Raw genomic sequence first — 14097 nt, 5'->3', positions numbered from 1 at the left:
GGGCGGGGCCGGTACCTGGTTGACCGCGGCGTGCTCCCTCAGCGCCAAGTCCCAAAAGCAGCAGCCTATCTGATTTCCGCACTGGCCCACTGCGATCAAGGAGACGAAGGAAAGAGAGTGGCCGTTAGGTGGCACACAAGGCCGCTCGGCTCCGCGCCGACGGGGTCCCCACCCTCCCCGCGCCGCTTACCCTGTACGACCACCGACTGGGTCATGCTGCAGGGAGGCCAGCCCAGGGAACGCGGGAGCCCGCACCGCCCTTCGGGTTCCCCGGGCCCAATAACGGCGCTCTCCGAAGGGGTCCGGACAGCCGTAAGTCACGCCGCTGCCGCAAGTCGCTGACGTCGCTACGCTCTCCTCTAGGGTCAAGCCAAGATTTTCCGTCAGAAGGCGGTGCAAGTGCATCGGCGTCTCACCGTTACCATAGCGACTGCCCCTCCCTCCCCGGACTGCAGATCCTTGCTGCGTTGTCAACATCTTTTAGCACCAGCAGCTCCAAAGGTCGGGGGAACTGGCGGGTAACTAAGTTTTGGAGTGGGATTTAAAAACATGTGTCTGTAAAACTGTTAATGGACCCTCAGAGGTTGTCTTCGTTCGCAACCTCAGCACCCTAGTTGGTGGGTCAAATTCCGTTTATTCAGGTTCCTCGGGACGCTGCGCTAGTGTCTCTATCCAACAAGCCCTTTGTTCTAATAGAAAGCGAAGAGTGTCGAGGAGCACAGAGAAACCTCAGACCAATAGGCGTGGTGTAGGGTACAGCTGAAACTAGGTGGTTATACACTTTGACAAAAAAGGCGCTTCAGAGACCCAACCAGTGTTTGTCGAAGCTGTATGCTGCCAACATTAACTTCCAGGCCTCCTGGAGGATTCAAAAAAATTAAGACATAGATCCCCAGCTCCAAGAAGCTTACAATTTAATTGAAGATATACACGAAATACTCAACTTTTTGTGACTTAAAATATTGTGTGGTGCTGAGTGTAAGTGCAATAGGATTCAGTGGGTGAGGATGTAAATGAGTAAAAAAAAGCCTAATGAAAGAGGTGTAATTAAAACTAGGCATTTGATTTATATTCAGTGTTTAGATGGAAGAAAGGAGGAAAAGATTGAAAAATCAGGCATTCCTGAAAATTACCATCTTCTTAAAACTGTCAAACATTGAAAAATACTGTAAACTCTTATTGATCAATTTATACCAGATTTCAATTAAGAACTCAAGCACTTCTTTACTGAAATTAATGTTTTCCACAAAAATTCTGAGGAACTACAAAATCTTAGGAAGGCTTCTCTATTAAAAAAACAGTTAAATTATATATGCAATTAATGCGTGGTAATAGGAGCTGTAATTTTTAATTGATTGCAATACCTCATTCCCCCACCAAGACAAATAATAGCTGTTACTACATTTTTCTAATGGCTGGTAAGTTTGAAATTGCAGTAGGTGGTTCATGGTGCTGAGGCTGTCCCACGTTTCCATTTGGATGTTTTTCACTGTAGTGCTTATATCCCTTGTGATTAATAGATACCTTTAATCATTTATTTTGCAGTTGCTGGATTTTACGTTTAACTGCTTGTTAGTGAGCATGGAAGTCAGTGGTGGGGGTGTAGTTAGACACCTACAGCATTTCACTTCAGGGCCTGATGTTGAAGCCTCCAAGTCTGGAACTTCCAAAATTTGCAAAGCTTGGTCCAGTTCGTGATGTTTGTAGGTCTGCGTCGATGAACTGTGGTTCCAGCTCCTCTGATATTCTGGCCTCTGCAGAGCGAAACGCCTCATGTAGTGGTTCGGTTCCAGTCTTTATTCCCCAGAGGTCGTACAAGGGAACAAAGTCAAATTAAGGAAGTCCTAACAAGTCTCATTTATAACTTCATTCTGGAGAGAATAAGACTGAGAGGCAATTCTGCTTAAGAGTCAAGGTAGAACCTTACATGCCACTACTTCAGGACTTCAGTAGAAGCAGAAAAACTTTTTAGAGTTTCTAATTTCCAGGAGTCCACTTTGAAGTCATGAATTTGAACATATCCTGGAGTTCAATACATTCCTAATTAGATGGACTGAAACCTCTTTTTAAAATATTCGACAAACTCTCAGAAAAATAAGCAGAAGCCAAGCAATCCTGGAAAGCTACACACGGCTCTAGTGGAATGCTCTCTAATACAACTCCTCTGATATAAACACAAGGAAAAAGAAAATATAACTTACATTTCACACTCTAGCTGTAAGTAGAAGAACAGGTTTCAGATAAGTAGAAGTCAAGGAGAATTTACCCACACAATAGCAGAGTATGGTAGATTGGATTGTGTTCTAATTCTTCTCCCTCTCACTCGCTTCCTCTGCACATGACTGTGCAGTGCCTTCTGCTATAGTAGAGTAGGTAGAGTATACATCTTTCCCCCATTGACTCTGGGCTTGGTCATGTGGCCTTTTCGGGCTAATGGAATGATGTCAGGTATGAAACTAGCAGGGGTTTTAGAAGTACTTTCATGCCTTGCCTCTTGGACTTTGCTATTTTTCCTAAGAAAAACTGATTCAAGTGGCTGCTGTTTCTAAAATGATGAAGACATGTGAATCGTATCTGAATCTGAATCTCAATTAAAATGTGGAGTCCTGATTCTAGACAAACCTAGGTGAGACAAGTGAGGGTCAGCTGAATAGCAGGCTATCCATACTCTTATGAGCAAGAAAAATATTTTTGGATGAAGCTGTGAGATTTTGGGGGTGAGTAGTATTGTAGGAATAGCTGACTGAAACACCAAACAGAGAATGGGCAAACAAAGAGAAATTTAACATATTTCTCATGTTAAATATGAGAAAGAGAAAAGAAAAACATTGAGAATTGTACAGACTACTACTGTAAAAGAAAGGAAAGAAAGAAGGAAGAAAAGGGGAAGGAAACTAGCATGTGAAAGATGATAAAAAGTACATGAGCTGGATGAAATCTAACCTAGTGGGAAAATAGAAAATTTATCATACTTTCTTTGTGCTTTAGAGGAACTTAATAATGAGATATGAATTTAATAATACAGGGACTCAAAGAAAAGATGCTAACATAGTGTACTGAGAGGTAAGCTCTATGAGGGCCAAGTCTTGTCTGTTTTGTTCACTATTATAGCCCTACTACCTAGAACCTTGCCTAGTATACTATAGGTAGTCAATAAATACTTGATGAATAAATGAACTAAAATGGAGATAAAAGATCAAAGGGAATTAATGGAATATCAAAACACCTTAAAGGACTAATGAATCATTTTAGAAGCATGAAGAAGCAGATTAGAGTTCTGAAATTCAAATTACTGATGTAGAGGAAAGGTATGAGAATATAAAAGAAAATGCAGAAGCAAAGGACAAAGGTATTAAGCCTCTTAGAAGATATCATATATGAAAGAGACAAATGTAGTTCAGTGTAAGATTAATAAGTGCCCCTGAAATAGAGGACAGAGCAAAGAGAAGAATAAATCTCCTTACTGATAGAAAAAATAATAAAAGAAGAAAAATCTGTAGGTTAAAAGGATATATTGTGTTCCATGGAAAAATTGTGTAGAACAGTCAATACTAAGGTATATATTCTGGTTAAGTTATTGAATTTTCAGAATAAAGAAATAATTCTTTAGGTGCACGGCCAAAAAAAAAAATCAAAAAGGAGGGTGGGCATGTAGAAAAAGCAGGCTCTTTTAGACTTTTCATCTATAGCACATTCAGTACTAGAATATATGAAAAAATGTTACAAAGTTCTGAATGGGATTAAAATGTTTCCCAAGAGAGTTATACACTTAAAGCTTTTCAAGTTGTCATTAGAATATAATTCGAATTTGTGGGTACTCTATCCATTTTTATTGCTGCTTGCACACTGCACTTTTGAGCCCATCTCTTTTACATGTAACTTGACAAACACAGCCAACAGCCACCAACATGTTATTAACATTCTGTCTTCCAACCTCTTCACCTAGCATTCAAGTTCATTAGTAAATCATCTGCCTTCTAGGTTATCACAGAGTTTTCCAAAGGTTTTTCTAACAGGTTTGCCACTGGATAACATAGAAAACTATCCTTTCACCTTCCAGGAACAATTTCCTTGTCACTTGCTGCTTGCCCACTTGCTAGTGACTTATATTGGGTTGTCAGCAAAGTCATGATGCATTTTTGCAATGAAAAACATAGAAAAAAATACATCATGACTTTTCCAACAACCCAATATTTTAGGTTTATGTTATGGCAGTACCTAAGTATGGACCTAAGTCTGTATAAGTCAGGATAAATTTTGTTATGCTGTGGCAACAACGACTCTCCAAATCTCAGTGGTGTAAAACAACAAATGTTTATTTTTTGCACATGATACATGTCCATTGGGGGTGTCTGGTGGCTATACTTTATATTATCCTCACTCTAGCACCTAAGTTGCTGAACTACCACTATTTGGTACGTTCCTGGTTTTTGTGACCGAAAGACAACTCAGGAGGATCTTGCACATCATTTAATGACTGCTGTTAACTCATTGGCCCAAACTAGTCACATGGGCTCCAAATAATCATAAGGGAGCCAAGAATTGTAATTTCTGCAAGACACAAAGCCAGAAATATTTGGTGAACATTGTAAATAACATCACAAGCATTCTCAGATATGATATCAGAATACAGCCTCCGTGGTAAGCAGCCTCTAAGGTGCCACCCAATGACCTCTGCCTCCTATTTTTGTGTAATGTCCCCCACTTCTCGTGAGTCTGGGCTGGACCTAGTGACCTCTTTAAAATGAATAGAGCCTAAACACAACCCTGCAGCCACCCTGAGTTTGGAATTCTGGGGGACCAAGGCAGCTAGAATTTGCAGGGTAGAGTGCCAGAGAGGAGTGTGTACAGAGAAAGTTATGGAGATATTCAGTGGATTCCTCATGAGCCTTAAACTGAGTACCAATTAGTAAAATTGTGTGCATACTACTCAAGACTGAGGAAAGAATGACTCTAAAGAAGCAGGCAGAACAATTCCTGGGGTTCACACAGGGCTGGGACTAGGTCACATTCCCAATATCTTAAGTGGAGGAACCTTGTAAATATATGGGGGGCATTAAGTCAAATACACAGAAGGGTATTGCCTCAATAGTGGAGACAAATTAGCCATAGATGATAACCTAAGAAAGCATATAATCAACTCTCCAAAGAACCAAGCTGTTTCCAAATAACTGTGTCGCAGAAAAAAATAAGAAAGTACTTAGAGGACTAAATATAAAATCCAGCATTCAACAATGTGAAATTTACAATGACTATCATCAAATCAGTAATTGCAAGATATGCAGAAATGTAGAAAAATACACTCCATAATGAGATGAAAAATCAGTCAGTAAAAACAAACCAAGAAATTGCACAAATGAAAGAATTAATAGACAAGGACATTAAAACAACTTATAAATATACTCTTTATATTTCAAGAAGTCAGAAGGAAAGATAAACAGGTTAAGAAGAGACACAGATTAGACTTCTAGAGATAAAAAATACAATGTCTGAGATGAAAAGTACACTGGATGAAATTAAGAGTGGATTAGACATTGTGAAAGAAAAGAGTAGATAAAGACATAGCAATGGAAACTATCCAAAATAAAACAGAGAACAAAAACAAACAATAAAAATGAGGTTCAGTGAGCTGTGGGCCAGCGTCAAGCAGCTTTGTATACATTTAATTGGATTTCTAGAAGGAGGAAACAAGAAATACTTGAAAAAATCGTGGCTGGAAAGTTTCCAAGTGTGATAAAGATGATGAGCCCACAGCTTCAAGAAGCTCAATACACCTTTAAACATAGGAAACAGGAAGAAAACTACACCAAGCACATTATAATAAAATTGTTTAATGTCAGCGATAAAGAGAAAATACTAAAATTACCCAGAAAAAAAGAGACAAACTACATATAGAGGAACAAAGATAAGAATAATAGCAGACTTTCTCGTTGGAAACAATGCAAGCCAGAAAACAGTGGAGCAAAATCTTTAAAGTACTTAACATGAAACAAAACTGTCAATTTAGAATTGTATACCCCAAAAAAAATATTGCTAAAAAGTTAAGATGAAGTAAAAAACACACAAAGTCTGAATGAATTAATCACCAGGAGATCAGCACTGTTAATAAAAACCTTCAGATAAAAAGTAAAATGATGTTGAATGGAAACCTGGACCTATGTAAGGGAATGAAGAGAACTGAACATGATAAATATGTGGGTAAATCTAAAAGACTTCTAATGCTTTTTATTTTATTTTTTTATTTTTTATTTTTTTTGGTCCATGTATTTTATTGTTCATAGGTTATATCTCTTTATTTTATTTTATTTTATTTATTATTTTTTTATTGTTAGTTTCAGGTGTACAGAACAATGCAATAGTTACCCTTTTCACCCTCACAAAGTAACAACCCCCCTCCCCCCATCCAGTGCCCTCCCACCCCCCTCTAATGCTTTTTAAAATGTCTTTAAAAGACAATTGCTTAAAGAAATACTAATTTTGTGTTGTGGGGTTTATACTATCTGTAGAAGTAAAATATATAACAAAATAATACAGGGTGGGATAGGCGAAATGGAAAATAGCCTTGTAAGGTTCTTTAAGTATATATGAAGTGGTATAATGTTATTAAGGGAGACTGAAAAGTTAAAAATATATACTATAAACCTTAAAGAAATCAAAACCAAACCAAAACAAAGCAAAGCAAAGCACGAAGGTTGTATAGCACCAAACCAATAATGGAGATAAAATAAATTCATAAAATATACTCACTTGTTTCAAAAGAACAGGATAAAGAAAAAGGGAACAAAGAACTGATGGCACAAATGGAATACAAATGGCAAGAAGGCAGATTTAAATTCAACCATACATTAAATGTAAATAATAAAAACATTTGATTAAAAGTCAAAGATCATTAAAATAGATAAAAACAGCAAAACTCAACTATATATTGTTTATCAAAAAGCCAATTTTACTATAAAGATCTAATAGGTTAAAAGCAAAAAGATTGGAAAAGATACATTATACTAAAACTAATAAATAGAAAGTAGCTATATAAGTTTCAGACAAAGCAGATTTCAGAGCAGAGAATATTACTAGGAATAAAGGATATTTTATAATGATAAAGGTGTCAATTCATCAAGAGAACATAACACTACTAAGTATTCATGCACCTAATAACAGTGTTTCAATATATATGAGGCAAAAACTGGCAGAATGGAAAGGAAAAAATCAAGATATTCATAATTATAGATGGAAATTTCAGCATCCTTATTTCAATAATTGACAAAGAAGTACACAGAAAATCAGTAAGAATGCAGACGGCTTGAACTCTGTGAACCAACTAATTCCAACTAATTCCAAATAGGACACTTTAGCCAATAGTAGCAGAATACACGTTCTTTTTAAGTGTACATGGAACATTTACCAAGATAGAGCATGTTCTGGCCATAAGGAAGTCTCAATACATTTAAAATGAAACATACAAAGAATGTTCACTGACAACAATGGAATCTAAGAAACCAGTAATAGAGAAATAGCTAGAATATTCCTAAATATTGGAAAACAAAACAACATGCTTCTAAATAATCCACGGGTCAAAGGAGGAACCAAAAGGGAAAATTTTAACTGAAGGAAGTGATAATACAAAATTTCAAAATTTGCAGAATGAAGCTAACGTAGTGCTTTGATGAAAATGTATAGAATTAAATGCTTATGTTAAGAAGATAGGTCTCAAATCAATAACCTAAGCTTTCATTTTAAGAAACTAGAGAAAGAAAAGCAACTTAAGCCTAAAGTAAACAGAAAAAAGGAAATACTAAAGATTGGAGTGGAAATCAAATAAATAGAAAATTAATAGAGAAAATCAATGAAGCCTAAATTTGTTTCCTGAGAGATTAAAATTCTTTGGTGGACTCCCTTGCTCATAAGATAAAGTCTAACATCTTGAGTTTGGGTTTATGTTCTGGCCTGGTTTAGCTTCTACCTATCTGTTTGACTTGATTTCTTTTTTTGTTTTCTCTGCTGTGGTTACTCTGGCTTTTCAAATCTTCTGTTGTCCTCTCTACCAGCAGATGACTTTTGCGTATGTTTCCTCTGTTTGGCCCTCCTCCAACTGTCTCAATATCTTTGCTTTCCACCCATTTCTATCTAGTTAATGCCTACTCGTCCTTTAGATTTAAGTTTGATATCCTAGTCTGAGACATATCCTACTCTAACCTGTAAACTCCATTAGGACAGACTGTATGTTTTGTTCAATATGTTTTATCTTTAACATTTAACACACACCCGCTTCCTGGTGGATTCTCAGCAATTATTTGTTGTATGAATGAATTCTAATGATGGATCTGTTTTCTTAGGATATGAACAGTTCAAACATGACTCTTTTTCTGCACCTCACGAATCAATAGCCTGAGGATTGGATGATTATTTTCTTGGCCTTATGGGAATTAAGAGAGTATTTAGAGATTTCACCATCTTTCTCCTCCTGCCACTTATACTTCACTTGTTCTTCTGTTTCTCTGTGAAGATCTGCTGAAGAGTCAAGTTCATTTTGTTGTCTGATACATTACTCTAATGCAGGAAAGTTTCCTCATTAAGGCTACTGTTTGGTTTGTTTCACTGTGGCACCCATATCAAAAAAAGAAACGTGGCACAACTTGTGCCAAATAAACTAGTAAAAAAAAAAAAGGTTAATCAGAGGAATTTAAAAATATTCCACATGCAGATACTTGACTTTGTAGTTTAAAGCTATATCAATCACTAAAAAGTGAAATCATATCTCAACATTCTAAGTTCAAGAATTACACAAAAAGATAATAGCACTTCTGCTGATTTAATTTTTGTATCTGAGACATTGGCTTTATTACATGTTAGATTTTTTTAATTCCTCAAAACAACCCTATGATGTAGTCATTAGTACCATTTTACAGACAAACTTTTGGTGATTTGCTCAAAGCCCCAGAATTCAAACCTAATTCTGATATCAAAATCCATCATTTACCCACTGCTGCCTGCACTGAAAAATGTAAACTAGTATTAAAAAATTTTGCCATCCTAAGGATTAAATATTTAGGTCCTAATGGCACATTAGTTAACAATGGCCACTAATTATTTCAGTTTGTCTGACTATGACACAATCAGTTCAATGGTTTCTTCAAGCTAAAATTGTGATCAACTATTCACAGATAGCACCCTAGTAAGAAAAAGAAGGCAGAGGTAAGATTTTTGTCTAACATCAACTTAATTATGTAAAAGGCTAATTTCCTATAACATAAATCATATGAAAACAGAGCAGTGGGAACTTAACATAAAATGAGTTATTAAAAAATATTTTCATTAAATGTAAAATATGCCCACTAGCATTTAATAGTTCAGTCATCAGTTATAAACACTGAAAAAGTAAGTGGTTAGCTGAAGAGTAAAGTTCTGGTTTAAGGGTTAAACTTAAGTATTACATTCAGTGAGATAACCTGTTGATATAGAAGTTGGAAGAGGTAGAGAAGTCCAGAAGATAAATTTCAGCTTGTTGCTGGAGCTATGAATTGCACCATTTTATTCTTTAGCAGGTAGAAAGTTATGTGAAAGAATCTCTGGTGTCATAATTTCTGGGCATCGCTGGGACATTTGATCATCATTCCTTTGGCAGAGATGTTATTATCAGAGGAGAACCTCAGGGTCCAGGGAACAGAATAGAAAGGACAGTACAAGATGTATTCTTCCTTTCTCGATAGTTGTTATTCCTGTCATTTGGGAATTTCAAGGCTCTGTTGAAGAAACAGGAAAGAAGTGGTCTAGGTGTTAGAGGTGTAAACAATCCTACACAGAAAGAGCATAGAGAAATTTGTAAAAGGCGTAGTCTGAGGCTGTTGGTGTGAGATGAAGATATAGGTAGATTGGATTTGTAGTAGTTAAGGGAAAGTCTGGAAGAAGGGCAGTGAGGAAAATGTGATATGAAGTGAGAAGAATCTCATACAATTTTGTGCAGACTAATCAGACTGTAGTTCTAGAATAGGTATAGATATATTCATTCACAGATTAAAACGTTGTATATTGTTGGAAAATAAACAAGTCAGTGACAAGAAGAATAAACCCCTCAAACTTTAGAGGTGTAATTTTTAGCTAAGTTTCAGCTTGTTGCTGGAGCTATGAATTGTGCCATTTTATTCTTTAGCAGGTAGGAAATTATGTGAAAGAATCTTCTGATGTCATAATTTCTGGGTGTCACTGGAACATTTGATCATCATTCCTTTGGCAATTCCAGTCTTCTATGGAAGGTCAGTAGAAGCAATTGATTTATTCATCTCTACAGGAATCAGACTCAGCCTATTTTGGTAAGTCTATATATTCTTGATCAAGTTAGCTAAACTTAATATCTACATAAGATAGATAGTTTTACTAAATCATAGGTTTTTTTTTTTTTTTTAGCTGAGCCATCCTGCCACCTGTTGGCAGCTCAGCGGCAGCTCAGGTAGGGCCGGGAATCGAACTGGTGACCCTCTTGCTCAGAGTTCTTAACCAACTGAGCCACTTGGCTGGCCCTAAAACATAGGTTTTACTAACTTGTCATTGAGCATAACAATTTTTCCCTTGATAGTTGACACAGTCTACAAAAACCATTACTTAATATTCACATTTCTAAACTTTAATAATTTAGTTTTACTATTCCCACAATAAATGTTTACTTATTAGGAATAGAATACTGAACCAAGCGTGAGAAACAGATATATGACATTTGTCATTTTTGTTCTTTGTTGAAGACATGAAAACTCATACAAGATAGAGTTATTAATGGCCCACTGTGTGTCCGGCACTATTGTAGGTATTAAGGAGTCAGTGAGTGGTGACAAAGACAGACATGGAATGAGGTGGGGTCACAATGTTAAAAACATTTACAAAAAAATTAGGGCTCTGGCTCTCAGCAGGAGGCAATTCCCCCCCGCCCCCGTCCTCCACCAGGGGACATTTGGCAATGTCTGGAGACATTTTTGACTCTCACAACTTTTGGGAGGGGTGCCATTGGCATGTAGTGGCGGAGGCCTTGGATGCTGCAAAACATCCTATAACACACAGGACGGTCTTCTCCCTCCTCAACACAAAATTATCTGGCTCCAAAGTCATTACTGTCGTGGTTAAGAAATCCTGAATTAGAGTGATGATAATTGTTACAAAGACGAAATAAAGAGTGCTACGAAAACTTACATAATGAGGGGGTGGGGGTTATGTAAGGCTCCTCTGAGAAAGTGAAATATAAATCCAGACTTAATGAATGAGTTGGCTCTAACAAAGGATGGGAGCAATGGGGTGGGGTGACAGAGGTGACAGTAGGTAGTAAGGAGCTTGTTTTTGTAGCTCTGTGTGTGTGTATGTTTGTGTTTGTGTTTGTATGTGTATCATATGTCTCCTATACATATTTTACATTATATATGTGTAAATGCTCAGTAGTATCTGCTGAATAATAATAGCATTTATTGAGCACTAAATATGTGTTAGATACTGTACTTTACATGTATTGTCTTATTTAATCCTCACTACTAACCTGGAAGTAGATACTATTATTCCCAATTTATCCTTGAGAAACATACTTGGTTAAGTATCTTGCCTAAGATCATGTAGTCAACCCACCACTCCCTACACACTTTCTTAACTAATGCACTGTGAAAGTAGAGAGGAACGGGGGAATAAATGATAACCAGGAACAGAAGGGTTAGATGAAGATATCATGGTGGGTCTGAAACTCAGCTGTACTTCAAAGGAAGAGAAGGGCTTAGATAGGCAGAGGCAGTGGGAGGTGGGAGTAGGGGCATAAGATTGTTGATTGCAACATCCATTTAAAGGAAAACTGATTTTGTTTTATTCCACACATCAGACATGGACTTCAGTTATGTTAACCATACGGCACAGTTTACTTTTATCATCTGGTGGCTATTTTGTATTTTTATAATATAGTATTAACATTGTAACATTTTTATAATATAGTATTAACATTGTACAATATAGTATTTATACACTTTTATAGATATTTAAAAATACCTGTTTCACAATGTTTGTATATACCTGTAACAATATAATAGTAGCATTAAAAGTTCCAAACAACTATTCAAAGACAACTCACTCCCTCTCCATTATTATAACTTCCTAACCTAGGTTTTCAGTGAATTATGCCTTTTCAGTTTGGGACCCAGCCACAGAGGTTTCCAGTGGAAGGAGGAGATTCTTCAACTGGGCTGGAACCTGGGCTGAGCTCCAGGGCTACCTGTAATGGGAAGGAGATGTTACCAGCCAGGTAATGTGTCCTTATCCTGACAGCTGAGGAAATGTGTAACGGCTGTCACAAGCTTCGGCTGAGGTTCATTTTAGTAAGAAAAATGCCCAGGAATGTTGCTGTTATTAAATTAGTATTAACAAATGTTGCTATTATTAAATTAGTATGGACAGATCCCAGGTTTTTTCAGCATAGAGTCTGTATTTTATACCTCTATGAGTCTTAATGATAGGCCAATTCTTTCTGTTTTTCTCCCTTTCTCCTTCCCTCCTTCCCTCCCTTCCTCCCCTCCTTTCTTCCTCTCTTCCTCCTATCCTCCCTCCCTCCCTCCCTCCCTTCCTCCCTTCTTCCTTTCTTCCTTTTTTGGTAAATTTTAGGTTTTTGTTTTTTTTTCTGAAACTTTCAAGATTAGATAACCATTAATTTAAAAAGCCAGCCTGTAGTGCTGTCATGTTCAGGGAACTGTGCTGGGCATAAGGCTACAAACATGAAAAAGACTCAGACCTCAGGTTTAGTGGAACTTTGGCTATGATTTGACCTTTGGCAAATCATTCTCAAAAAGAATAAGAGCAATGTAGAGTATGAAGATTCTATGAAACAAAATAATTTATGCAAAATTAAAGAAAACTATTTTAAAAATCAGAGTTATTCAAGGATGGAACAGGCTACTTTGGAAAGTACTGAGCACTTGTCTTTAGAAATGTTTAAGGCTGGGTGATTATTTGGTGGGAATGTTAGAAAGGAAATTCAAGCACTAGATGTATTTTTGGACTAGATGTTATTTAAGGGCTTTTAAAACCTGAGATTCTCTCAACATTTGAACAGTATGTGGAATAGTATGTTCAGTTTTATATTTTTCCACAAATATTCGTTTTTAAATCAACTCAACTGAAGTGATTTTAAGGTGCATATACATATGAATTGCCATAGTATTATCACTTATGTTTACAACTATGCACCCCTTCCCTTGACATTTAGTAATCACTGCATACCTTTCAGAATCAACATCTGGAAGGTTGTTTTTGTATTCATGAATTTCCTGTCATTAAATGTATGGCAACAAATCACAATTTCTTTGCAACGTAAGTTTAAAATGCCTGCCTAATCATTGCCACTGTGTTATAATTACTTTATGATTTTTAAAGATTTCAAAATGATTTAAAACAGTTGACTATGCACTCACACTTCTGTGCTCTGAAAAGTTCCCTTTTTAGTCTCTAACTACATGTCCTTTGCTCTTTTATTCAGGCAACTCCGAAGATGCCCTGGAAGCCATTGCCTGACAATAACTGATGTTCCCATCACTGTCTATGCAACAATGCGAAAGCCACCTGCACAAAGCAGCAAGGAAATGCATCCTAAATAGCATCATTAAGTCTTTCGTAGAGGTTTGACTAGGTCAACGGTAGTGGGGCAGTATCATCTCATGATCTGGTAAACAAATAAATAAAAGTGGTGGCACCTTTGGATGATGACAACTGTTGAAATATTTACTTTTAGTAGGAAAAGATTGAATTATAGTCTATAAAACATGTAGTGATTAAGCCGTCAGTTATTTATTTATATATTATTTATTTATTTTTATTTTTTAGTTTCTTAGTTTCAGGTGTACAAAGCAACATAATAGTTTGACATTTAACCCTTCATAAAGTGATAACCACCACTCAAGCTACTATCCCTCTGACGTCTTATATAGCTGTTACAATACCATCGACTATCTTCCCTATGTTGTACTCCACATCCCGTGACTACATATACCTATATATCTAGTTATAGTTGACATTCAATATTATTCTACTTCAGCTTCAGATGTATAGCACATTGGTCAGACATCTACACAGTATATGACATGATCCCCC

General features: G+C 36.6%; 2 protein-coding genes across 9 annotated transcripts in view; one reads left to right on the top strand and one right to left on the bottom strand.

The window, feature by feature from the left end:
• TUBE1 (tubulin epsilon 1) overlaps positions 1 to 275 on the bottom strand; it is an 18788-nt gene extending 18513 nt beyond the window's left edge. Inside the window, exons 1-2 of the mRNA XM_019646383.1 lie at positions 191 to 275; positions 16 to 89 (exon numbers count right to left, since the gene is read on the bottom strand). Coding sequence (XP_019501928.1) covers positions 16 to 89; positions 191 to 215 — 99 coding nt within the window. The 5' untranslated portion in view covers positions 216 to 275. The remainder of the gene's footprint in view (positions 1 to 15; positions 90 to 190) is intronic.
• A 136-nt stretch (positions 276 to 411) lies between these two features.
• Positions 412 to 13710, top strand: FAM229B (family with sequence similarity 229 member B). 8 transcript variants are annotated; one of them, XM_019646390.1, is made up of 5 exons: positions 412 to 501; positions 10148 to 10307; positions 10402 to 10444; positions 12121 to 12259; positions 13487 to 13710. In XM_019646390.1, exons 4-5 carry the CDS (start codon positions 12135 to 12137, stop codon positions 13602 to 13604), a joined length of 243 nt encoding a protein of 80 aa, XP_019501935.1. In that variant the 5' UTR covers positions 412 to 501; positions 10148 to 10307; positions 10402 to 10444; positions 12121 to 12134; the 3' UTR covers positions 13605 to 13710. The 8 variants fall into 8 exon arrangements, with proteins under 8 accessions (XP_019501935.1, XP_019501936.1, XP_019501929.1 ...); XM_019646391.1 differs by lacking the exon at positions 10402 to 10444 and having other exon boundaries at positions 10148 to 10250; XM_019646384.1 differs by lacking the exon at positions 10402 to 10444.
• Positions 13711 to 14097: the final 387 nt, after the last annotated feature.

The sequence above is a fragment of the Hipposideros armiger genome, unplaced genomic scaffold (assembly GCF_001890085.2).
Source record: "Hipposideros armiger isolate ML-2016 unplaced genomic scaffold, ASM189008v1 scaffold_101, whole genome shotgun sequence".
Taxonomy (NCBI): domain Eukaryota; kingdom Metazoa; phylum Chordata; class Mammalia; order Chiroptera; family Hipposideridae; genus Hipposideros; species Hipposideros armiger.
The sequence above is the reverse complement of the archived record's forward strand: the minus strand, read 5'-3'. Positions and strand labels throughout refer to the sequence as shown.

What these genes read in the sequence shown, in the direction of transcription:
- FAM229B (XM_019646391.1), top strand. Translation starts at nt 12,135, where the DNA reads ATGCCTTTTCAGTTTGGGACCCAGCCACAGAGGTTTCCAGTGGAAGGA. An exon ending in AAGGAGATGTTACCAGCCAG is followed by an intron (nt 12,260 to 13,486) that starts GTAATGTGTCCT and finishes TCTTTTATTCAG; the next exon opens with GCAACTCCGAAGATGCCCTG.